Source organism: Loxodonta africana, chromosome X (assembly GCF_030014295.1).
Source record: "Loxodonta africana isolate mLoxAfr1 chromosome X, mLoxAfr1.hap2, whole genome shotgun sequence".
Taxonomy (NCBI): domain Eukaryota; kingdom Metazoa; phylum Chordata; class Mammalia; order Proboscidea; family Elephantidae; genus Loxodonta; species Loxodonta africana.
Window position 1 is genome coordinate 172978615 of NC_087369.1, and position 25450 is coordinate 173004064.

Sequence of the window (25450 nt, forward strand, 5' to 3'; positions counted from 1 at the left end):
TGGCCCAGCAATTCCACTGAGCATGAGCATAAGGGGCATGCACAAGAAAGTTCACCGCAGCTCCATTTGTAATCATGCAAGATGGAAGCACACCACATGTCTGCCAGTAAGGAAATGGCATCAGTCATTGCAAAGCCACACCACTGAATGTCAGCTCCATGAGGGCACAGGCTTATGTCAGATTTGTTCACAGCTGTACCCCAGTGCCTGGAACAGTGGCTGGTACATAGCTGGTACTCAAATGTTTGCTAAATGCATACTGTGGTATACTACACCAAACCCATTGTTACTGAGTTGATCCTGACTCACAGCGACCCTATAGGACAGAGTAGAACTGCCCCATAGGGTTTCCAAGGGGTGCCTGGTGGATTTGAACTGCTGACCTTTCAGTTAGCAGCCGTAGCTCTTAACCAGTAGGCCACCAGGGTTTCCATTACACTACAGAGCAGTTAAAAAGAATAAGGTAGGTAGATAGGCAGACAGATATAAAAAGGATGATTGATGGATATAGACAGATGATGGGATAGGTAGATATACACAGATGGATGACTGACAGATGAAGAGATAGATGATAGAAATAGATTATACATAGATATATGACAGATACCAGACCAGAAACCAAACCCATTGCCGTTGAGTTGATTCCAACTCATAGAGACCCTAAAGGACAGAGCAGAACTGCCCCATAGGGTTTCCAAGGCTCTAATCTTTACAGAAGCAGACTGCCACATCTTTCTCCTGCAGAGCAGCTGGTAGGTTTGAACCATCGACCCTTCAGTTAGCATCCTAACTGAGCGCTTAACCACTGTGCCACCAGGGCTCCATATGATAAAAAAAAACAGATGGATACAAATAGATGATAGAGAAATACATAAGTAGATAATAGGTGGAGTTATAGATAGACAGAAACAGATGATAGAGAGATGACAGACAAACAGATTCAGGTGTTCTAAACACATTAAATTTAAAAAGCAAGTCGGGCAATAATACACATAATGACTATATGAAACACCCGTACACATGTCACGTAAAACAAAAACCACAATACATTGTAGGTCTGTAGATACATATAACAGCATAGAAAATGAACCGGGACCAATGTATCCCAAACTGGCTATAGTAGTTCCCTCTTGGGATGGGGAAACATCAAGAAGGACCTCAGCTTTACTTTTTAAGTATTCATGCATTTTTAAAAAGAATGGTTTAATTTTATTTTCAAAAGAAAAGGAAAACTGATGACAAAGCTAAATATCTGAGAGACTATATAGACTCCATTTTTAAGAGAAGCTGGGTTTATTACAAAAAGAAAATCTAAACTGAGACAACTCCCTTATTCCCTTCAAAGTGCTTTTTACTGAGCCAGGGAAGGCAGTACTGGGAGGCCACTGAAGGCTCGTCACATCATTCGGGACTATGACTTGGGTCAGAGAATGCTGCATGAGTTATCACACAAGGCTGAGTATTCTCAACAAAGGAAACAAAGGAGTTTTCCATTTTTAGATTTTCTTTTAAATAAAGCAACTTATGATAACCATATTTCATCTGATCAAGTAAAACACAGGCACCTGAGTGGGTGGTGCCTATGAATTGCTCATTTGCTTTTAATAGAGTTTTTTAAAATTTACTACTCACGCTTTACTGAAGAAGTTTCTTGCAGCGCATCTTCCAAGTTGAGACCATTACCAGCATCTCCGAATCCTAAATATAAAAATGATTTTTAAACTTAACTATCTTTGCATGAAACAAAATAATACGAAAGTATGCTCTTGAAATGGCCGTTTCCCTGTAGACAAAGTTATGAAGGCAATGCCCCAAAAGGAAATCAGCTGAAACCACCAAACACATATTGAGTTGATATCTTTCCACAACCAACTTATCTTCACCAAAAAAAAAAAAAAGGCATCAGAATAAAATGCCTTCGGCTCCAACGGAAGGTTGAAGGTCAGCTATTTGGAACACGAAGTACAGTCTTGCAGACAACCTTCTTCAAAGTCTGACTTTTACAAGAGGGAGTGTAATTGCCCAAAGGTCCACTAATCATGGGTGAAGTTCTCTCAGCCCACCCCGGGTTCATAAAGGTTGCTCCGCATTTTGTCAATCCCGGGTAGCTTCCCTCCAGCCCATGGCAGCCCACCTAGACTGGGAGTCCTGACTGATCACATATAACTGAAAAGGCTTTTCACAGGAGAATCTGTCCTCAGAAGTGGGTCTGTATGCCCAGCCCCACGCCCTACTGAACTTGATAGCTACTGATCCCTATAGATGGGCACATAGTTTCCCACAGGGGTATGGGTTATCAGTTCTGAAACAAATCGCTCTACATGTATGCTGTAATTGAACAATTAATTTAACAGGTGGGAGATGATGAGAGTCAGCTTTCTCACTGTTGGAGTGGGAGGTTACAGACAAGGGGAAGAGGCTTAGAATGATCCATGTGGTAATGCATTAGAGTTGGAGACATCACTATAGACTCAGGTTTAGCTTAATATAGATATTGGTGGTTACATACATAAACATTTATGGATATGTGTATATACATGGGTTAGTATAAAAAATTTATTATGGGTTAGTATACACACATGTATTTCCTTACTCTACATCTGGGAAGGCCTAGAAGCAGTGATACCCCAGAAGCAATGAACACACCCAGCACCCAGATCTTGGTTTCTAAGCCCATTCTCCAATAAAACCAACCAATGCTCCTAGGAGAAATGGCTGATGGTAGGATTGGGGCAGGAAATATACAAGATGAGCCTGGAGCATCCTGTAGTGCTAGAAAGTAAGGAAGTGCTAAAAAAAGAAGAAGAAGAAGAAGAAGAAAACAGTAACAATGATGGTGTTATACCAAAGGCGCATAGGAACTACCTGAAAGAGTTCCCACTGGTCAACGCTGGAACAATTTGAGCAACAAAATAAAGTGGAGTTAGATTATAACCCAAAATAAAAATAAATACCCATGAGTTCATACTGAGATAAATGTTTAATTAAATAGAATACGCTAATCTCCTGTACAGGAGAATTCAAGGAAGTGGCACATTACTCCCTTCTCCCTAACTGTGGGCTGTGCACAGTGACTGCCTTTTACAGTATGGAAAGCAGGAAGGAGTACCTTCACAGTGGAGAAGCCTGCCAAATACTGCCTCAGCCAGGTAATCAAGATTAACATTTAACAGGGGTAAGTCATGCTGATGGCATGTACTCCTGACATGAGATGCGATGAGGGTGGCATTTACCTCACAGTCTTCCTACCTCAAATCCATCATTCGAGTATAATCCCGAGAAAAACAGCAAATTCCAACAGAGGAATATCCTACAAAATGCCTGACCAGTCCTCAAAACTGTCAAAGTCATCGAAAACAAGAGAAGCCTAAGAAACTGTCACAGCCAAGACGAGCCTAAGGAGACATGACAACTAAATGTAATGTGGTGTCCTGAGTAGGATCCTGGGACAGAAAAAGGACATTAAACAAAAACTAAGTAAATCTGAATAAAGTATGGACTTTAGTAAACAATAATGTATCAGTTAGTTGTGGCAAATGTACTGTAGTAATGTAACATGCTAACAAATGGGAAAACTGGGAAGGGAGAATCACTAACAAAAAAGACTGCAAATGGGTTAAACTCCCCATTAAAAGACAAATGGGATTTAAAAGATATCTAACTACATGCCATCAACAAAACATAAATCTAAAGCAAAATGGTAAACAAAAAATGTTGAAAATAATAGAACGGATAAATATATACCAGGCAACTGCCAACAGTAGAGGGTCAGTGAAAAGGGGGAAGACCCCGCAGGAGATGCACTGACACAGTGACCGCACGGATGAGTTCAAAGATAGCAACGATTGTGAGGATGGCACAGGACCAGGCAGTGTTTCGTTCTGTTATACACAGGGTCACTATCAATTGGAACCGACTCAACCGCACCTAACAATTGCCAACAGGAAGAAAACAGATGTGACAATATTAATATCAGACAAAAAAAAAATCTAAGACCAAAAACTCTGCATAGGAAAAGAGCAATATTTCATGAGAATAAAGGATATAATCCACCAAGAAAAGAGAAGTCATGGCACTTAATAACCTAGCTTCTAAAATTCTGAAGTAGACTTTTGCTTCTCACTATGATAGAGTAACCGGTATCAGACTAGCCTGTCCATTGTAAACATTCGTAAAATGGACAAAACACAGGAGGCAACTGTTCGCAGGCAAAGAGCAACAGGCAGTGCAAGACTTGAATCCTTGAGAGCAAGGAAATCATGCCAGCTATAACCAATGGGTGATCCTGGATTGGATCCTGAACCTAGAAAGGCCATGACTGGGATAATTGGTGACATCTGCAGGAGGTCTTTGGGCCAGCTGGTAATACTGGATCACTGTTAATTTCCTGATTGCGATAGATGTGCTGTGGTCCTGGAGAAGAGTGTCTTTGTTTTTAGGAAATGCATGCTGAAATATCAAAGGCAATGGGCATCTTGTCTGCAACTGATTCTGAAATGGTTCAGGGAAAAATAGTTGGAGAGACACACAGACACCCACACATATTATTAGGACAACTGGCAAAATGTGAATGGGGTCTGAGGATTAGGAGGCAGTAATGGGCCAAGATTAGCTGCCTGACTGTGATGGCTGCCCTGCAGCGGGATGTCCTTGCCTGTACGAAATGCACTCTAAAATATCTGGAGGTGATGTCACAGCAGAGGACAACTTACGGTCAGTGGTTCAGAGGAATCAAAGAAGTTCCTTACTGTGCTTGCAATTTATCCCTAAGTTTGTAACTGTTTTAACATTCAAAAACTTAAAATAATTCAAATATGCATATTTTTCAATCTTGCGATTCTACTTCTAGGTACCTGTTACAGAAAAATACTTGTACATGTACTCAGAGAGGTATGTACAAGGATGTCCATGGCAGCACTGCTTACAACAGCCAATCAAAATGTGAACAGGCTAAGTATTCACCAGAGAGGAATGGTAAATGAGATACGGTTCTTCCATACAATGAAACATCGTGAGGCTGGTAAAAAGAGCGAGGTAAGCCTATACGCTGACAGGGGAGAGATCTCCAAGATACAGTACTAAACAAAGGAAAGCAAGGTGCAGAGAAGTAATCTCCCGTGTGTGTATATGCTCATATCTACATCTATATACGTTTTCTGGAAGCTTACACAAGGAAACTGGTAACCGTGGTTATGTTGCGGGAATCAGAATAAGGATCAGAGGAAAGGAGAAGGAGCATTTTCCTATTAATTGAAACCCTTCTCTGCCATTTTTGTTTTTAATCATGTACATGTCTCTCTTACAGTAATGATGATGATGATGATGATGATGATGATAAACGTGCTGCATAAATCACTCCGAAACCATAAGCCAACCATCCACACAGGTCTTCTTCAAACTCTACCCCTACTTTCTCATCCAAGAATTGCAAGAGTAGGTTCCTCCAAGTAACATCTTGCACAAGTAATAAGACGTTTTGGCCTCAGCCATCCCCCTACTGTTCACTGATCTAGCCCGCTACATGTCATCAAGTAAAGAGTTCAGGGTAATAGAACATGATTTTCCAGTATTCATCAATCCCTCACTGACCTTGGATTCAACAGACCTAAACCATCTCTAGACAGAACCATTCAGTCTCAATCAAGATCCTGAGCTACTAACTTCTCCAGAGCCTACAGCAAAACATGGCTGCTAAAATCAAGAAGCGAACAAATATTCCTATGAGAGACACCACCACTCAATTGGTCTATAATAGGGTCATATTCTATATACCTTTCATGCAATCTAGAACTAAACACCCAGTCTGGGATGCAGGCAGATGGGATTCCTCACGTAATGAACACATTCACCCGCTCCCAGGCCCTGTTAGGAAGCAGCTGATTCGCCATAGCCTCAATTCACAATCCCCAAAGCCTTGTATCCGGGAGGCCAGTGTTCAAGTAGTCGGTAGAAGAGTGACCTTAGTCAGCCACAGAGGGCCACAAAGAATTTCTTTTAATTGAAAAATCAAACCACATAGCCAGCTGGTGATCGCTGTCTAAAAAGGTCCTCGTCAGACAAAGTAGAGCTTTGGAAATCTACCCATTTCTTAAGAGCTTGGGCAGTTCCTTGAGAAAATCCACTGAGGAAATTGCTGGTTCTACCCACACACACCCCTCCCGCCAGTGGCCTGTTCTGTACTGAAGTGGATTCTGTCCCTTTAGGAGGGAACACAAGTTTGACGTCATATTGCAATTTGACTCATGCTAACTGGCATCTAAAACTAAGGGCACACTTTAGTGGAGGGTGTCAAACGGTCTTTGCTGGAGAATGCCATCACAGACTGGCTGTGAACCAGTACCTGCCAACGCCTTGACTGACATGTCTGAGCCTAGTAGCCCTTCAGTTTGATTTGATTAACTGGTCCTTCCCTCCTTCAATGTCTGCCGCTGCCCTTAGTTCCTCCTGAAAGCCCGCCCAATCCAGGCAGGTGTTTGTGTTCTCTAGACCGGGGCTGTCCAACCAGGGGAACACAAGCCACATGTGGCTGTTTCAATTAAAATTCATTACAATTCAATCTATTTTAAAAGTCAGCTCCGCAGTCACACTCACCACATGTCAGGTGCTGGGACACCCCATGTGGCTGGTGGCCACTGTGGTGGACAGCACAGATAAAGAACTCTTCCATCATCACGGAAAGTTCCATTGGATGGCACTGCTCTAGGAAGTGTGCTTGGTCACCTCCATGCCAACCCTGAGCACAGGCCCAGCAGAGAAGAAGCACTCCCCACAGGTTTGTTCTTTTGATGATCCGAACTCTGTCCCCAGGCCGGGAGAGCCTCCCAATCTGTTTCCACAGAAGTACAAGGACAGAGTACCAATAACACTTTGTGACAAATCCCTGCTTGGGTTTCATGCCAAGAGCAAACTCATCTCTGCAGAGGAGCGTGTCTGCTCCCTGCTACGGGACAAGAACTGCAGAGGCTGAGAGCCCTGGCTGCAGAGGATCAGAAGATCAGACGATCCAGGGAGCAAGTCAGGGAGAAAGGCTCTCTCAAGTGCCCCCTGCCTAGAATGGCCTCTCCTCTACCTTTTTCCTTTAAGTGGCCTGCTTTGCATATGTAAGAAGCTTTTAATTCTCTTGGAGGAGGGTCCAGTATAAATCCTGATTGAATAAATACACATCCAAGCTGCTTCAGTTTTCAAATTTTTCAATGCTGACCCTTTTTGGCGGACGAATAAGTACACAGGGTGGTGACGAATGCACAATGTGATGACTGTAATTCATATCGTTGTGCTGTACCTAGAAAAAAAGGTGGAATTGGCACATATTTTGTTACATATATATTTACCACAATTAAAAAAAAAAACACACAGGGAATATCTTCGACTCCAAAGGTGGGGAACTGTAGATTCGTCATCCCAGTGTTTTCCATTTGTTTGCCTTAATTGAAGGGCCATACATGCTCACACTATACTTAAGTTTGTCCAGGAAAGCCAGGGTGCCACCCACCTGCCTGTCATCTGGGCTACTGCCTGGGTCCAGAGAGCAGCTCTTCCGGAAAGGAGGTAGAGTTCCTTATCAAAGAGGAGGCTGACTGGGTCAACAATGAGCCTGCTAACAAACACAGGGAAAGCCCTGCAAGATGGATCAGGATCCAATTCAGAGCTAAGGGATCAAATCATGAGCCCCTTGATCACTTGGAGGTCAGAGAACAAGACTAAGAGCAGCCCCAACAGACTGAGTCAACTGATGGGGAGATAAAGGGCCCAGCTTCACTGAACCTGAATTGAGCCACGTAATAAGGATACCCCATGATAATACGATAAAGACCTCACAGGATGCAACCACCACGGACTTGTAAAACAAGCATTTCCCCTGCCCTCTGGCAGGGGGCCACTGGGGCCCTGATTAATAAGAGGTCAGAAAAACAAGATCACACCTGCTTGACGCAGGAGCTCCCCACCTGCCACGGAAGCATTCCTGAGAAAAGCCTGCGAGAAACCTATGCGACAAACTTGCTGGGTCCTATAGTCAATTTGACAAATGTCTCTTGGTGAAAACAGTCTCTCTTCCTTAACACAAAACAAGTACTGATCTGTTCCCGCCTCGTGCTAGAGAGCGTGGGAGCAAAGAGACAGAGCTGTGTTCTGCCAGTGCCTGACTTCTCTGAATTTTTGCACCATATTAACTCTTGTTGCCTCAATCCAGATTCGAATATGTTTGTCTTGATAAATGTATGCTTTTACACCTCAAAGCATGCTGAGTAATTAATATCCTCTGGGTGAGCTAAGCACTGCAGCATTGCAAGGGAACATGAAAATGGTTTTCCTCTTATTCTGATTGCTAAATGGATTTAGCTATTGCCACCTGAGCTCCAACTTGGTTCATGAATAAATTTCAAGCACTCCCAGAGACGACAATAATGACACAATGGCAGCAGCTTACCAGAAGGCAGGGACCAGCAGTTCAGTCTAGAGCAACCACCACCATCAATACACCTGCAGTGGCCCCTGAGGAGGTCCACCCACGCAGCTGATTTCAGGAATTCATAGGGTATATGTTAAGAGCTCGGCTGCTAACCAAAACGTCAGCAGTTCGAATCCACCAGCCGCTCCTTGGAAACCCTATGTGGCAGTTCTACTCTGTCCTTTAGGGTCACTATGAGTCAGAATCAACTTGACAGCAGTGGTTGTTTTGTTTTTTTTTTAATGTAACTGAAAGGTCAGCAGTTGGAACCCACCAGCTGCTCTGCAGGAGACAGATGTGGCAGTCTGCCTCCCTAATGATTACAGCCTTGGAAACTCTATGGGGCAGCTCTACTCTGTCCTATAGGGGCGCTATGAGTCAGAATCGACTCGATGGCTTCGGGTTTGGTTTTTTGGGGTATGTTTCCTGTGGTTGCCACAACAATGTACCACACACTGGGTGGCTTAAAACAACAGGGATTTATTGTCCAAATTCAAGGTGTCATGCTCCCTCTGAAGGCTCCAGAGGAAGAACCTTCCTTGTGTCTTTCAGTTTCTGATGGCCCCGGGTGTTTCTTGGCTTATGGCAGCATCTCTCCAATATCTGCTTCTGTATTCACATGGCTGTCCTCCTCTTTTCATACGGACATCACTCATGGTGGATTGGGACCCACCCTATACCTGTTATGCATTGAATTGTTTCCCCCCCTCCCCGCAAGAAAATGTGCATCAACTTGGCTAGGCCATGATTCCCAGCATTGTGTAATTGTCCTCCATTTTGTCATCTGATGTGATTTTCCTATGTGTTGTAAATCCTACCCCTATGATGTTATGAGGCGGCATTAGAGGCAGCTATGTTTATGAGGCAAGACTCCATCTACAAGATGTGGTTTTGTCTTAGGTCAATCTCTTTTTTTTTATTAACTTTTATTGAGCTTCAAGTGAACGTTTACAATTCAAGTCAGTCTGTCACATATAAGTTTATATACATCTTACTCCTTACTCCCACTTGCTCTCCCCCTAATGAGTCAGCCCTTCCAGTCTCTCCTTTCGTGAACAATTTTGCCAGCTTCCAACTCTCTCTACCTCCCCTCCCCGCTCCAGACAGGAGATGCCAACACAGTCTCAAGTGTCCACCTGATATAATTAGCTCACTCTTCATCAGCATCTCTCTCCTACGCACTGTCCAGTCCCTTTCATGTCTGATGAGTTGTCTTCGGGAATGGTTCCTGTCCTGTGCCAACAGAAGGTTTGGGGACCATGCCCACCGGGATTCCTCTAGCCACAGTCAGACCATTAAGTATGGTATTTTTATGAGAATTTGGGGTCCGCATCCCACTCATCTCCTGCTCCCTCAGGGGTTCTCTGTTGTGCTCCCTGTCAGGACAGTCATCGATTGTGGCCGGGCACCAACTAGTTCTTCTGGTTTCAGGATAACGTAGGTCTCTGGTTCATGTGGTAGGTCAATCTGTTTTGAGACATATAAGAGAAAAGTGACTACAGAGACTCGGGGACTTCAAACCACCAAGAAAGCAGAGCTAGGGGAATAGTGTGTCCCTGATCGATAGCAATGTGTTTTTGGTTTGGTGCTGAGAAGCTCCTCAAGCAGGGGAAGATTGATGACAAGGACCTTCCTCCAGAGCTGACAGAGAGAGAAACCTTCCCCTGAAGCTGGCACCCTGAATTTGAACTTCTAGCCTACCAGACTGTGAGAGAATCAATTTCTCTTTGTTAAAGCCATCCACTTGTGATATTTCTATTATAGCAGAACTAGATGACTAAGACACATGCTATTCCAGTACGACCTCATAGTAGCTTAACTGATATCTTCAAAGACCCTATTTGCAAACAAGGAGATTCTCACAGGTACCAGGGGTTAGGATTTCAACACTTTGATGTGAGCCCAGTAAGACCCATGTCAGACTTCTAACCTCCAGAAATGTAAGATAAATTTGTGTTGCTTTAAGCCACTAAATTTGTAGTCATTTGTTACAGCAGCAAGAGGAAACTGATATTCCCTCCCTCATTCCTTTCCGATGTACCTGTTCCTTCTTTCTGTCAACCAATCGTTGCTGAGCATCCACCTCGTGCCAGGCCCCATCTCAGGTACAGGGAGTAGCAAGACGAACAGTACAGCCTCTGTCTGGAGAAGTCGCCAGAGCAGCTGACACGTTTGAAAGAGTTCAAGTATCCACCTTTATTCCCAGTAGGTTTGCTGTATGCATTTGGAAATCTTTCCAGATCCCATTTTGATAACCCTGTAATATCACACTTTCAACAATTATTCTTAAAAAAAAAAAAAGGGTTGCTACTTACAATTGCATATATTCTAATTGGGTAATATGACCGACAAAGGCCTTAATTATGGTCCATAATTCACACCCAGTATATTATTAGGCCTGTGCTACAACTTGGCATTTGTGAACATTATACCACGGTCCTGTCATTTGCACATCTTCCTCCAATTATTGTACTCGCAGGGCATTTGAATGAGGTGAGGTGCTGAACGAGAGGTCCAATCACCAGCGTCTTTTATTTACCTGGGGAAAACATACTTGTCAGTCACTCCAACCCAAAACACAGAGAGGGGCTTCCAGGGGGTATTAGCTTTAATTTATCCACAAGGAGCTTAATTTGCAAATCTTATGAATTATCAAAATACTCATGAAAAAATAGGTTGACCACACTCCCATTTCCAGATGAGAAGGCCAAAGCATGAAGCAGTCAAAGCCAGCAAGTCAAGAATTGAGAATTCAGTGGGTTACTGGTCTCACTTTTCCATATGGATCCTACAGCATGCGGCCCAAAGAACAGCGACATGGCCTTCCAGAAGGGCCCATCAATGAGGCGTGAATGTTCTTCCTTTGGTGATTTTTCACTGTAGTGAAATCTGCCAATAGCACATACTACCTAAGCGTTCTACAAAAATCAAGAGTAAGGAGTAGGGTAAATCCTGTGAGGCTTCCTGGAGCCTGTGAGCTTAAGAGAAGTTTCTAGAAATAGGAAGAACATGGCTTGGGAAGAAAGACAGGAGACAAATGGCATCTTCACTTGACCAGAACACAGAACCACTCCCAGGCCAGGAGATAGTAAGTCACCCACGCATGTGTGCATGAAGCCCTGTGCACAGCACTGCAGGTGTGACACATTTATCACATTTGCTGGGAACGCTGACATACCACTTGATACCTACCATGATGGTAAGATTTAAAGATGGGGGAAAGCCAAGATTTGGAAAGGATGTTGGAACAGCATGTGTTTCCTTGTTGCTGTCAGTTGCCATTGAGTCAATTCCAACTCACGGCAATCCCGTGTGTTAAAGAGAAGAACTGCTCCATGGGGTTTTCTTGGCTGTAATCTTAACGGAAGCAGGTCACCAGGCCTGTCTTCAGCAGTACCACTGGGTGGGTTCAAACCACCAACCTTTAGGTTAGCAGTCCAGCACAAACCATTTGTACCACCTAGGGCCTGTGAGTTTCCTAGGACCGCTGCCACAAAGTACCACAGATGGAACAGCACCAGGGAAAATAAGACAAATCTATATTGCAGTTTGAGCAGTGGCTTTTTTTTTTTTCACATCCAATTTAGGAAACCTTCAACAATTTAGGCCACGAACAACCCAAAGACAAAGGGAACTCTGATCTTTGACCTTTCAGCCCAATAATTCTCAGATGCAAAATGTCCAATTAGGGCATGAGACCCTGAAACAGAAGGTCATTACGGGAAACTAAGGAATTCTGAATCAAGTGTGAACTTCAGTTAACTATACACATCAATATTGGTTCATGAGCTGTGACCAATGTACCACTTTAATGTGGCATGTTTTTAATAGGGGACACTGGGTGCAGGGCACAGGGGAACTCTCTGTACCATCATCACAATTTTTCAGTAAATCTCAAACTGTTCTAAAACTAAAAGCTTCCTTTTCAAAATGTCCAGGTAGGTCCCTGATCCTACTTCTCAGTCTGGGTTTAAGAGGATAAGAGAACAGAGGTGCCTTCCTATGAAGACTTCATTCCTCTGAACATAACCCACAGAAGCATACTTGTGAAGGCTTTGTGGAAGAAGATAATTAAAACTGAGTTACATTTGGCAAATGTATAGAGACCAAAGCTTATTAGTGGTTACCAGGGGCGGGAGGGAGGAGAAAAAGGGAGCCATTGCTTAGGAAGAGCTGAGCTTCTGTTAAGGGTGATGGGAAAATCTGAATGGTGGTTATGGTTATACAACATGATGAATGTAATTAATGTCACTGAATTGTACACAGAAAAAATGTTGAAATAGCAAATGTTTCGTTATATGTGTGGGTATATATGTGTGTGTAAAAAATGGCATAGCAGGGCATTGTCTGATCTCCTTTAACTTGACAAGGGCGAAGAAGAATCAAGATCAGCAGCCCAAGGCTGATTCCTATGAGGCAGAGGTCAGACATGCCTCCTCCCTCTGCCATCTTCACCAATTCTGACACCAACCTTCCCTCCCACGGCACTCTCTCCTTCTCTGCTGAGTTTGATAATTCATTGCCATGGCCACGCAGAACTCATAGGCCATAATCATAGTTATGAAGTTTCTTAGGGAAGTAACAGATAACAATTCAGTCTCAGAAATACTCAGGATACAGTTCTTCCATCAGGACAGCCTCTTCCCAGCCGTGCCCACAGGCATACGTCTCTCTGACCTCGGCCTCTGCTCTGCTTGGGCAAGTGTTACAAAGCTCGTTTAGCTCCACCAACAAGTGCCCAGAAGCAGCCCACTCTGCCAGTAAGCCTTGGCCTGGAGGCGCTCAGCTCTAGCTCCATGGTCAGCAAACCTAAATCCACCAACTGCCTGGAGGCACCCTACTCCACCAGCAAGCGTTCTGCCCAAAGACACTCAGCTTTCTCACTCTGGGCTGGGAAACCCCCCACACTGGCTCCTCCCAGTCTCCTGGTTCTACTGCCTCTGTTGCTGCCATTTCTCTTCCATTGCTTCTTGCCATCTTGCCATCTTCAGTGTTACAGCTCTCTGTCTCCTAGGTCTAGGAGGGTTTCAGTGCAGGGATCCCAGGTCCAAAGGATGCACTCTGTTCCTGGCTCTCCCCCCTTGGTGGTGGTGAGATCCTCTGTCTGCTCTGGAATTGGCTCTCTCTGAAGCCCAGTGGGATGGCAAAACTAACCAGCTCCTTGGTGGGCCACAATTACCATATTTGCACAGTCCCACCCAATCACTTGGGTGGGAGTTACAAGACCATGGGGAAAAAGGCCACATGAAAGTGATCCATCACACTGCAATATGCACATACGTGCATATATTTACCACAATAAAAAAAATGTTGAAATGGCAATAACAGACAAAACAGAGTTACATATATCAGAATCAATGAACATACGATACTGAATCAGATTTCTGTCATCTCTTTTCTAACCTGCCGAATTTCTCGCTCTTCTATAGGTTCTCCCAGGGTTAAGACAAATGAATGAGAGTTTCCTGGATGATCAGTTTAGTGTTTCTGGGACTGAGCATGTTCGTGTAATGCCTTCAAGCGGAGTCCAGTCCTCTAATCACAAGGAGGACTGTCTTGAATGTTTAAATTGAGTTCTGTATCCAGCCTAAGAACCTCTAAAAGAACAAGTTTGAAATTTTCTTTTATCTGTCTCAAGGAGCTCTAAGCTTTTGAAGAAATTCTAGTCTAGGCCTCCACTCCACAGACAATTCACCCCAGACTCAGATCAAAGAGCCTCAAAACATACCACTAAGGGGAACAAGGATGCCTGAAGTATAATGGTGTTTATGTAAATACTTAAAAAGACACACTCATCACCAGATGAACAGATAAATAAAACGTGACATATCCATATAACGGAATAGTACTCAGCCACAAAAAGGAATGAAGGCTTGATACATGCTACAACATGGGTGATCCTTGAAAATGTTAGGCTGAATAAAAGAAGCCCAACACAAAAGAACACTATTGTGTATGGTTTGATGTATATGAAATGTCCAGAATAGGTAAATCCATACCGACAGAAAGTAGATTGGTGGTTGCCCAGAATGGGGGGAGCAGAGATTTGGGAGTGACTGCTAATGGGCACTGGGAAGGAAAAGATTCTAAAATTGATTATGGTGATGGTTGCACAACCTGTGTACATACTAAAAAAAAAAAAAAAAAAAACCACTGAATCGTACACTTTAAAAGGGTGAACTTTATGGTGTATTAATTTTATCTCAAAAAAGTTGTTTAAAAAAACATTAAATAATCATCACAACATCCATCAACAGATGAATGAATAAAACAAATGTAGTCCATCCATACAAGGGAATATTATTCAGCCATAAAGAGAACTTAATTCTGATATAGGCTATCACGTGGATGAACTTTGAAAACATTGTCGTTGTCGTTGTTGTTGTTGTTGTTAGGTGCTGTCAAGACGGTTCCAACTCATAATGACTCTATACCGAACAGAATGAAACAGTACCGGCTCCTGCGCCACCCTCACAATCATTTTTATGCTTGAGCCCATTGTTGCAGCCACTGTGTCAATCCATCTTGTTGAGGGTCTTTCTCTTTTTTGCTGACCCTCTCCTTTACCAAGCATGATGTCCTCTTCCAGTGACTGTTCCCTCCTGACAACATGTCCAAAGTATGTGAGACGTAGCCTTGCCATCCTTGATTCTAAGTAACATTCTGGCTGTATTTCTTTCAGAACAGGTTTGTTCATTCTTCTGGCAGTCCATGCTATATTCAAGATTCTTCATCAACACCACAATTCAAAGGCATCAATTGAAAACATTATGCTAAGTGAGGCACAAAAGGACAAACCTTGCATGACACCACTTATATGCAATATCTAGAACAGGCAAACGTAGAGACAGAAAGCAGATTAGTGGTTGCCGGAGGCTGGGATAAGGGGAGGATGGGGAGTGACTGTCAATGAAACAAGACTTTCTTTTTGGGGCAGTAAAAATGCTCAGGAATTAGATTGTGGTGATGGCTGTACAACTCTGTCGACATACTGAAAACCACTGAATTGAAAGTTTAAATGGGTGAATAGTACGTGAGTTACATCTCAATAAAGCTGTTACTAAAATAATAATGATAATAAAGGCTTGAGATAATGCTGTATATACAATGGTATAAAAAAGCCAAAAACGCACTGCCATCGAGTTGAATTCAACTCATACCGACCCTATAGAAGAGAACGGAGCTGCCCCATAGGGTTTCCAAGGCTGTAATCTTTACAGAAGCAGACTGCCACATCTTTCTCCCATGGTTGGTCAGTTCAAATTGCTGACCTTTCAGTTAGCAGCCAATTGTTTAACCACTGTACCACCCGGGTATAGCCAGCTCTTTTACTCAACATTGTATTGGGATCAGTTTACTGTGTCACTAACAAATCTTTGACAGACTCCGTGAATGACTGTAAAGTATGACTTCATATGGATGCATTGTGGCTTACCACTACAATTCGCAGAGACCCCATCCCAACCTGTCTGAGCACACAGCATGAGTGAGAACTCTTACTTTGTTGTGTTAAGCCACTGAGACATGTGGGGCTGTTTATTACCACAGCTTTACCTAGTCCATCCTGGCTGATACAACATTCACTAATTTTAATGATGCAAAGATTCCTGAAAAAGAATTTCTTTCATTGACAAAGTCTTCCACGACGAATCCCACTCAAACTGAACTACTCCGTTAACTAAGCCCTTGGTGCATACCTTCTTCGATAGTTAACTTCCATGTCGTTTTCATCTCCTATCTGTATGTAATTCTAATGTCTTTTTCATATGCGTTTGTCCAGGTTTCTTCCGGACCTTCCCAAGGTGCTCTACTGATCCAATCCATAGAAAGTACCCTTTAGAGTGCCCTCCATGCAGAGCCAACAGGGAGATGGCATGTGCCCGTGCCTTCATCGTCGGTAAGACCTCTCTTACCTTCCTCAACAAAGAGCTATTTTATAACCTCTGCAGTATAGACAGAGGAAAATAAGTAGACTTCTGCTTTGAGAAATTTTCTTTTAAAGGGACTATCTGTATGACCATTGTGATCACGGTCACAGCAGATAGACCTGGATAGAATGGGAGAAAAACACACAAAAGAACTCAAATTCTTAAAAAGTCTAGAGTTACTGGACTGGCTGAGACTGGGAGACTCCCTGAGACTATCGCCCTCAGATATCCTTTAAACCTTGAATTGAAACTATCCCTTGAGGTCAGCTTCAAGTGAGCTAAGAGACTGGCACACAAAATAAAGGATATTAACCGTGAGTTCGGGGCTCCATTAAAAAACCATCTATATAAGGCCCAAAGGTCATCAATTACTCTAAAGCAAAGATGAGGCGATAAGGGGCAGGGAAACTAGAGTACCAGAAATGGAACGGCCAGAACGCAATCAACAAGGATGTTGACACACAGTGAAAAATGTAGCTAATGTCCCTGAACAATCTGCGTAGAAATTGTCAAGTGGGAATCTAATTTGCTGTGTAAACTCTCACCAAAAACACAATAAAATATTATTAAAAAAAAAAAAGAATAGCATGCTGATTGCAGTGTGAAAACACTGGAAAATTTTAAACTAGTAAATAATATGATGACACCGGCATTAAAAAAAAATGATTATCTATATAAGCAAAGAGATGTAGGAAAAAACCCTTTCAGATATGTTTGCATCTTTGGCCTTTGGGAAGAACAGAGGGAAGGAGGAGAGAAGACAGCTGCTGACTAAGAAGGCTGGTCGCATTCTCACTGCTGCTGAGGCATTTGATTTCGTAAGTATTAATCAAAATCACTCTTGATTATAGCAAAAACAACCTTTGCTATAATTTTAATGCAATTAACTAGAATATATGGTAATTCCGAGCAATCTTGCACTTGAGATTAAAGAACAGCCTGCCAGGAAACACACGAATAAAGCTTTAAGATCAAAATTTGCATAATTAGGTTCCTTCCCCACTCCACCTCCCTGCCCCCCAGCTTCTCTGGCTAAGAGAAGTTCCACAGAAAGAAAGGGGATGTTTAAGTCAGCCAGCCCACACCCTAGGCTGGCGCCCTGAGCTTCCCTCCCAGGCTGGAATGTTCTCTCCTGCACGCGTGTCCAGGTTTCTACAACACATCCCTGATGGACAGCCAAAGAAGGGGTACATTACAGAGTGCAGAGCTTGGGGCCCCGTTTTCAGACGCAGGAGCTCAAGGGTAGCGCCGCTTTCCAGCGACGAAACCGCGCCCTGGTTGCTGCGCCCCAGCAAATTTGTCGGTCCTGCTCTGTGGAGGTATCGTACTCGATTCTTGAAAAGATAACATCTTGAGCCATCCATCAACCCCAAAATGACAAGATCTCTTTATGAAGCTTTTTTGTTCGTATTTTCTCACATTTCTTTTGTGTATTTAAAGGTGAGAAGCTGCAAACACATCCAAGTGGCTGACTGATATGCAAAGCATTCTCTGGTATATTTTGCAAAAAAAATTGCCATTTTGACAATTTTTCAGTATACAATTCAGTAACATTAATTACATTTGCCATGCTGTGCACCCATCACTGCTGTCTATTTCCTAAGACTTGGCATCTTCCCAAACAGAAACAATAAGCCACATTTTCCCCTCCCCTCAGCCTCTGGAAACCACAAATCTGTTTTTTGTCTCTAAAGATTTGCCTATTTTGGACATTTCATACGAATGGTTTGTCCTTTTGTATCTGACTTATTTCACTCTGCATAATGCTTTCAAAGTTCATCCATGTCATAGCATATATCAGAATTCATTTCTCCTTATAACTGAATAATATTTCATTGTACATTTATACCACATTTTGCTCATCCATTCATCTGTTGATGGACACTTGAGTTTTTTCACCTTTTGGTTATTGTGACTAGTGCTGCTATGAACACTGGTACACAAGCAGCTGCTTGAGTCCCTGTATGAAGCATATTTAATGCCTGATCACAACTGAGGTCCTCATCGCATACCCACCCCCCACCCACCAGGTCCAGGAACTGCTGCCACCAGAAAGGCTCCACCTCCCACACCCCTACATTAACAGGGGCTGTGACAGCCAGGGCCACTGCCTCACCCCCACCTCCCCCCATTCTACCAGCCCTAGAGTCCCTAACCCTCTGGGGATACCCTGCATTGATCTGGGAGAGAAGAAAAGGCATCAATTATTTTTCAGGAGATGGAACAAACAGGGCTGTATATGCTCACTCCAGAGAAGAGGGAGACAGACCAGGAGTGAGGGCACCACACACACCCTCTGCCACACAGGCTGTGCGCTGGGCTATCACGGGACCTACTGAAACCATCTCCATCCCTCACCTTCCACCTCCTTCTCATGTAGGGTTTTCCACTCTATCTCCACAGGTCTGTCAGTTTGTGGTACTGTAGGGGCTCGCATGTTGCTGTGATGCTGGAAGCTATGCCACCAGTATCTCAAATACCAACAGGGTCACCCATGGCGGACCGATTTCAGCTGTGTTTCCAGACTAAGACAGACTAGGAAAAAGGACCCGGCAGTCTACTTCTAAAAAGCATTAGCCAGTGAAAACCTTATGAATAGCAGCGGGACATGTCTGATACAGTGCCGGAAGATGAGCCCCCCAAGTTGGAAGGCACTCAAAAGATGACTGGAGAAGAGCTGCCTCCTCAAAGTAGAGTCAACCTTAATGATGCGGATGGAGTCAAGCTTTCAGGACCTTCATTTGCTGATGTGGCACGACTCAAAATGAGAAGAAACAGCTGCAAACATCCATTAATAATCGGAACCTGGAATGTACGAAGTATGAATCTAGGAAAGTTGGAAATTGTCAAAAATGAAATAGAACACATAAACATCGATATCCTAGGCATTAGTGAGCTGAAATGGACTGGTATTGGCCATTTTGAATCAGACAATCATGTAGTCTACTATGCTGGGAATGACAAACTGAAGAGGAACGGCATTGCATTCATCCACAAAAAGAACATTTCAAGATCTATCCTGAAGTATAACGTTGTCAACGATAGAATAATATCCATATGCCTACAAGAAAGAAAAAAAAAATTTTTTCCAAGAAAGACCAGTTAATACGACTATTATTCAAATGTACGCACCAACCACTAGGGTCAAAGATGAAGAAATAGAAGGTTTTTATCAGCTGCTGCAGTCTGAGACTGATCAAACATGCAATTAAGAGGCATTGATAATTACTGGTGATTGGAATGCAAAACCTGGAAACGAAGAAGAAGGATCGGTAGTTGGAAAATATGGCCTTGGTGATAGAAATGATGCCAGAGATCACATGACAGAATTTTTGAAAACCAACGACTTCTTCATTGCAAATATCTTTTTTCACCAACATAAATGACAACTATACACATGGACCTTGTCATATGGAACACGCCAGAATCAAATTGCTACATATGTGGGAAGAGATGATGGAAAAGCTCAATGTCACCAGTCACAACAAGGCCAGTGGTCAACTACGGAATAGACCATCAATTGTTCATATGCAAGTTCAAGTTGAAACTGAAGAAAATTAGAACAAGTGCACCAGAGCCAAAGTACCACCTTGAGTATATTGCACCTGAATTTAGAGACCATCTCAAGAATAGATTTGATGCATTGTACAGTAATGACTGGAGACCAGATGAACTGTGGCATGACATCAAGGACATCACACATGAAGAAAGCAAGAGATCATTAAAAAGACAGGAAAGGAAGAAAAGACCAAAATGGATGTCAGAAGGGACTCTGAAACTCACTCTTGAACTTCGAGCAGCTAAAGTAAAAGGAAGAAATGATGATGTTAAAAAGAGTTGAATAGAAGATTTCATAGGGTGGCTCAAGAAGACAAAGTAAAGTATTATGACACGTGCAAAGACCCAAAGTTAGAAAACCAAAAGGGAAGAACATGCTCTGCATTTCTCAAGCTGAAAGAACTGAAGAAAAAATTCAAGCCTCAAATTGCAATATCAAAGGATTCTTTGGACAAAATATTGAACGATGCAGAAAGCATCAAAAGAAGACAGAAAGAATACACAGAGTCACCATACCAAAAAGAACTGATCGACATTCAACCATTTCAGGAGGTACCATATGAGTAGGAACCAATGGTACTGAAGGAAGGTGTGCAAGCTGCACTGAAGGCATTGGCAAAAAACAAGGCTCCAGAAATTGATGGAATATCAATTGAGATGTTTCAACAAATGGATGCAGCACTAGAAGTACTCACTCGTCTATGCCAAGAAATTTGGAAGAGACCCGCCTGGCCAACCAACTGGAAGAGATCTATATTTATGCCTATTCCCAAGAAAGGTGATCCCATAGAATGCGAAAATTATCCAAACAGTATCATTAATATCACGCTCTAGTAAAATTTGCTGAAGATTGTTCAAAAGTGGCTGGAGCAGTATATCAACAGGGAACTGCTAGAAATTCAAGCGAGATTGAGAAGAGGACATGGAACCAGGGACTTCATTGCTGATGTCAGATGGATCCTGGCTGAAAGCAGAGAATATCAGAAGGATGTTTACCTGTGTTTTATTGACTATGCAAAGGCATTCAACTGTGTGGATCATAACAAATTATGGATAACATTGCAAAGAATGGGAATTCCAGAACACTTAATTGTGCTCATGAGGAACCTCTACATAGATCAAGAGGCAGTTGTTTGGACAGAACAAGGGGATACTGAGTGGTTTAAAGTCAAGAAAGGTGTGCATCAGGGTTGTACCCTTTCACCATTACCTATTCAGTCTATATGCTGAGCAAATATTCTGAGAAGCTGGACTATACAAAGAGGAATGGGGCATCAGGATTGGAGGAAGACTCATTAACAACGTGCAATATGCAGATGACACAACCTTGAAGAGGACCTGAAGCACTTACTGATACAGATCAAAGACCACAGCCTTCAGTATGGGTCACACCTCAAGATAAAAAAAAAATCCTCACAACTGGACCAATAAACAACATCAGGATAAACGGGGAAAAGACTGAAGTTGTCGAGGATTTCATTTTACTTGGATCCACAATCAACACCCACTGCATTGGGCATATCTGCTACAAAGGACCTCTTTAAAGTGCTCAAAGGCAAAGATGTTACCTTGAAGACTAAGGTGCGCCAGACCGAAGCCATGTTGTTTTCAATTGCCTCCTATGCATGTAAAAGCTGGACGATGAATAAAGGAGACTGAAGAAAAACTGACGCCTTTGAATTGTGGTGTTGGAGAAGAATATTGAATGAACAAAAGAACGAACAAATCTGTCTTGGAAGAAGCACAACCAGAATGCTCCTTAGAAGTAAGGATAGCAAGGCTACATCTCACATACTTTGGATGTGTTGTCAGGAGGGATCAGTCCCTGGAGAAGGACATCAAGCTTGGTAAAGTAGAGGGTCAGTGAAAAAGAGGAAGACCCTCAATGAGAAGGATTGACACAGTGACTGCAACAATGGGTTTAAGCATAACAACAATTGTGAGGATGGTGCAGGACCCAGCAGTATTTCGTTCTGTTGTACTTCAGGTCGCTAGAAGTCGGAACCAACTTCATGGCAACTAATAACCCAACAACAACACAAGAGGGTGCTGGCTCAAGTTCCAATAACCAGAGGTCAGATGATGACAAGCCAGGTACAGGTCCAGAGTGAGCAAAAGCCAGTGAGCTTTGCCAGAATGTCCATATGGATGCAAGCCACACCTGATTAGCTGATTAGCTTACAACTGATTAGCTGATCACATCAGATCACATTATGGAGGCAGTTACATTATATCACAAAATGGAGGGTAGCTACATCATTACATAACTGCCAAACTGTATCATTACATAACTGCCAAACCACTGAGAATCATGGCCCAGCCAAGTTGACACACAACCTTAGCCATTACAGCCGTCTTCCCTCAGTGTCTGTTTCTCATCTCTTGTTATACAGATACCAGTCACTGGATTAGGGCCCACCCTAATCTAGTATGACCTCATTTTAACTTGATTACATCTGCAAAGAGCTTATTTCTAAACAAGGTCACATTCAGAGATACTGGGGGTTAGGACTTCGAAAGATTTTTTTAGCAGACACAACTCCATCCATAATAGGACCTGCTGACACCTTGAATTAAGACTCTTAGCCTCCAGAACTGAGCTTAGAGAAAACAGAGATCATCGTTCTTGCTATCTGTGCTTTGAAAACAAATGCAGGAAAAAAGGAAAAAGATAAGACAGAAGAACAGCTGGTCTTTTTTTTCAGAGACCTTCAAGATGTGACTCCACACCAGAAACTACTCAGATAACTGAAAATATGACCTGACTTCCCATTCAAGATGATGGACCAAGCACTTAAATTTACATCCCCCGTCTCTTGAAACCCTGGTAGCATAGCAGTTATGTGCTATGGCTGCTAACCAAAAGGTTGGCAGTTCGAATCAGCCAGGTGCTCCTTGGAAACTCTACGGGGCAGTTCTACTCTGTCCTATAGGGTCGCTATGAGTTGGAATTGACTTGACAGCACTGGGTTTGGTTTGGTTTCGGTTTGGTCTCTTGAAAAAAAAAGCACTGGTGGCACAGCAGTTAAGCACTTGGCTGCTAACTGAGAGGTCGGCAATTTGAACCCACTAGGCACTCCACGGGAGAAAGGTGTGGCGGTCTGGTTCCATAAAGATTTACAGCCTTGGAAATCCTATGGGGCAGTTCTACTCTGTCTCATAGAGTCACTATGAGTTGGAATCTACTCGACAGTAGCAGGTTTGGTTTGGTTTGGGGTCTCTTGAAACTCCTTAGAAATTTCAGGAAAGACGCACATAAGTGGGTACATTCATAAAAGTGCTAAAAACAACAAGGGTGTTGTGAGGGCGTCAGCAATCCAAAAAAATGAAGAGGAATGAGATCATAATCACAGACAAATCAGAGTCAAAGGAGCTGAACACCATCAGATATTGGAGGGGATATGGAGGAACTGGAATGCTCACACATTGCTGGTGGGGGTATAAAATGGTACAACAACTTTGAAACTCTACTAGTTTCTTAAAAAGTTGAACATATACCTACTCTGTGAGTCAGCAATTCCACTTCTAGGTCCTCATCCAAGAGAAATGAAAACATATGTCCACAAAAAGCCTTGCACTCAGATGTTCATAGCAGTACTATGCGCGATATCCAAAAGGCGGAAAGAACCCAAACGCCCATCAACAGGTAATGGATGAACAAAAAGTAGTCTATCCGTACAATGAAATATTACTTTGCCATAAAGAGAAATGAAGGCTTGATGCATGCCACAACATGGGTGAACCTTGAAAACATCATGCTGAGTGAAATAAACCAGAAACAAAAGGACAAAATTTGTGTAATCCCACTTACATGGAATATCCAACATAGGCAAGTGGAAAGAGACAGAGAGCACATTAGTGGTTACCCAGGGCAGAACGAGGACTGACTGCTAATGGGTACCGTGTTCCCTTTTGGGGTACTGCAAATGCTCTGGAATTAGATCATGGTGGTGGCTGCGCAACCTTATGAATATACGAAGAACCACTCAACTGTATACTTTAAAAGGGTGAATTTTATGGCATGTGGATTATATCTCAATTTTTTAAAAGCCATTAAAAGAGAAAAATGCATTTCAGGACCACAGGTTCACAGAGAAGTCAGTGGAAAGGCGAGTCTAGTCGGAGACTGCAGTGAGCTGGACTGGAGTCTGGATGGCAGGCTTCTGCTCCCATCTAAAACCAGGGCTTGCCTACATAACAGGAAGAGGGAAGAGGGACAAGAAGAGTCCAAGCACCCAGGGCATGAGAAGGAGGAGTGGTAGGTCAGATGTCTTGCTCACTATAAATACATCTGGCCTCTAACCAGGGACTGAGCATGGCCACCAAAACATGGACCAGGGTGTACTTCCAGGCACTGGTGCAGTGTGCCTTGCTTAAACACAACAGAAGTGTTCTGACCCTGCTGCTCGGGATTCAAATTTCTGCAACTCCAAACCTATGTTCAACGACCTAAGGAGCTTTCATCGAAAGGCAATCCTTCAGTGACTGCTTTTCATAGGCTATTGAGCCAGAAAGTTAGCACACCAAGCACTGATGATGTGCCAGCTACCAGGTACTGCAGGAGACACAGATATGAGAAAACCCAAGCTCTTGACCTCAATCTAGTGGCAGCGACACTAAAACAAGCAAGGCTCTGATGTCTTCATGTGCCAGCTGCTATGCAGTCACAACACAGTCACCAATGTTGGCCAGCAGGCCTCAGGGAGTGGGTGGCAGTTGACCTGGGCTCAGAAAGGTGAGCAGACGTTCTCTGGGAGCAGAGGGTGAGGGCATTTGGGCAAAAGAAACCTCCAGACTCAAGCCTGAGAGGTCCAGGAGCCCACTTGTGTCAGAGAACAGTGAGACGCAAGCCAGGAGGGGGAAATTGGGAGGGCTGGGACAGGGTGTGGCAGGGAATGGCCAGATTGGGCAGGGGGGTAGGGGTAGCTGAGAGGGGCTGCAGGGGTGCAAGAGTGACCTACACCTCTTTCTTGGCATATGGCCTAGAATGGGTCCTACACCATCAACCCCCATGTGGAGCAGAGGCCAGCTTGGGGGAGATATGTTGTGTCTGAGTATATACATGGCAGACTTGAGGCCTCATCCCAACCACCCTCCACTGAGCCTCCTTTCTTGAAACACACCGTCCTCGATCACCATATTTTCTTCCCTGGTTTTTTTTTTTTGGTTCTATCCTATCTCCCTCATGACTCCTTCTCAGTCTCTTTTACTGATTCAACTCTGTCCACGCCTTAAAATTTTGGTGCTCTCCAGATTCCTATCTTTCATGTTCATCCACTCCTTCAAGGTAATCCCACCTGTTCCTGTGATGTCTGCCTTCATTGCTCCCAAATGTAAATCCCTGCCCTCAAAGTGGCTCCTGAGCTCTGGACCCTGGGCTTCCTACCAGACACCTCTCTCTACCTCACTGAGCCCAAACTAGAAAACCAAACCCATTGCCGCTGAGTCGATTCTGACTCAAAGCAAGTCTATAGGACAGAGTAGAACTGCCCCAGAGGGTTTCCAAGGAGCACCT

At 43.3% G+C, this 25450-nt stretch overlaps 1 protein-coding gene across 3 annotated transcripts in view; it reads right to left on the reverse strand.

Moving 5' to 3' along the window:
* Positions 1-25450, reverse strand: part of CD99L2 (CD99 molecule like 2) — a 105887-nt gene that overhangs the window by 63382 nt on the left and 17055 nt on the right. For all 3 annotated transcript variants that reach the window (XR_010319689.1, XM_064277721.1, XM_064277720.1), the window contains exon 2: positions 1633-1698. Coding sequence is in view for 2 of the 3 variants with exons in the window: in XM_064277721.1 (XP_064133791.1) it covers positions 1633-1698 (66 nt within the window). In the remaining variant the exon portion in view is untranslated. The remainder of the gene's footprint in view (positions 1-1632; positions 1699-25450) is intronic.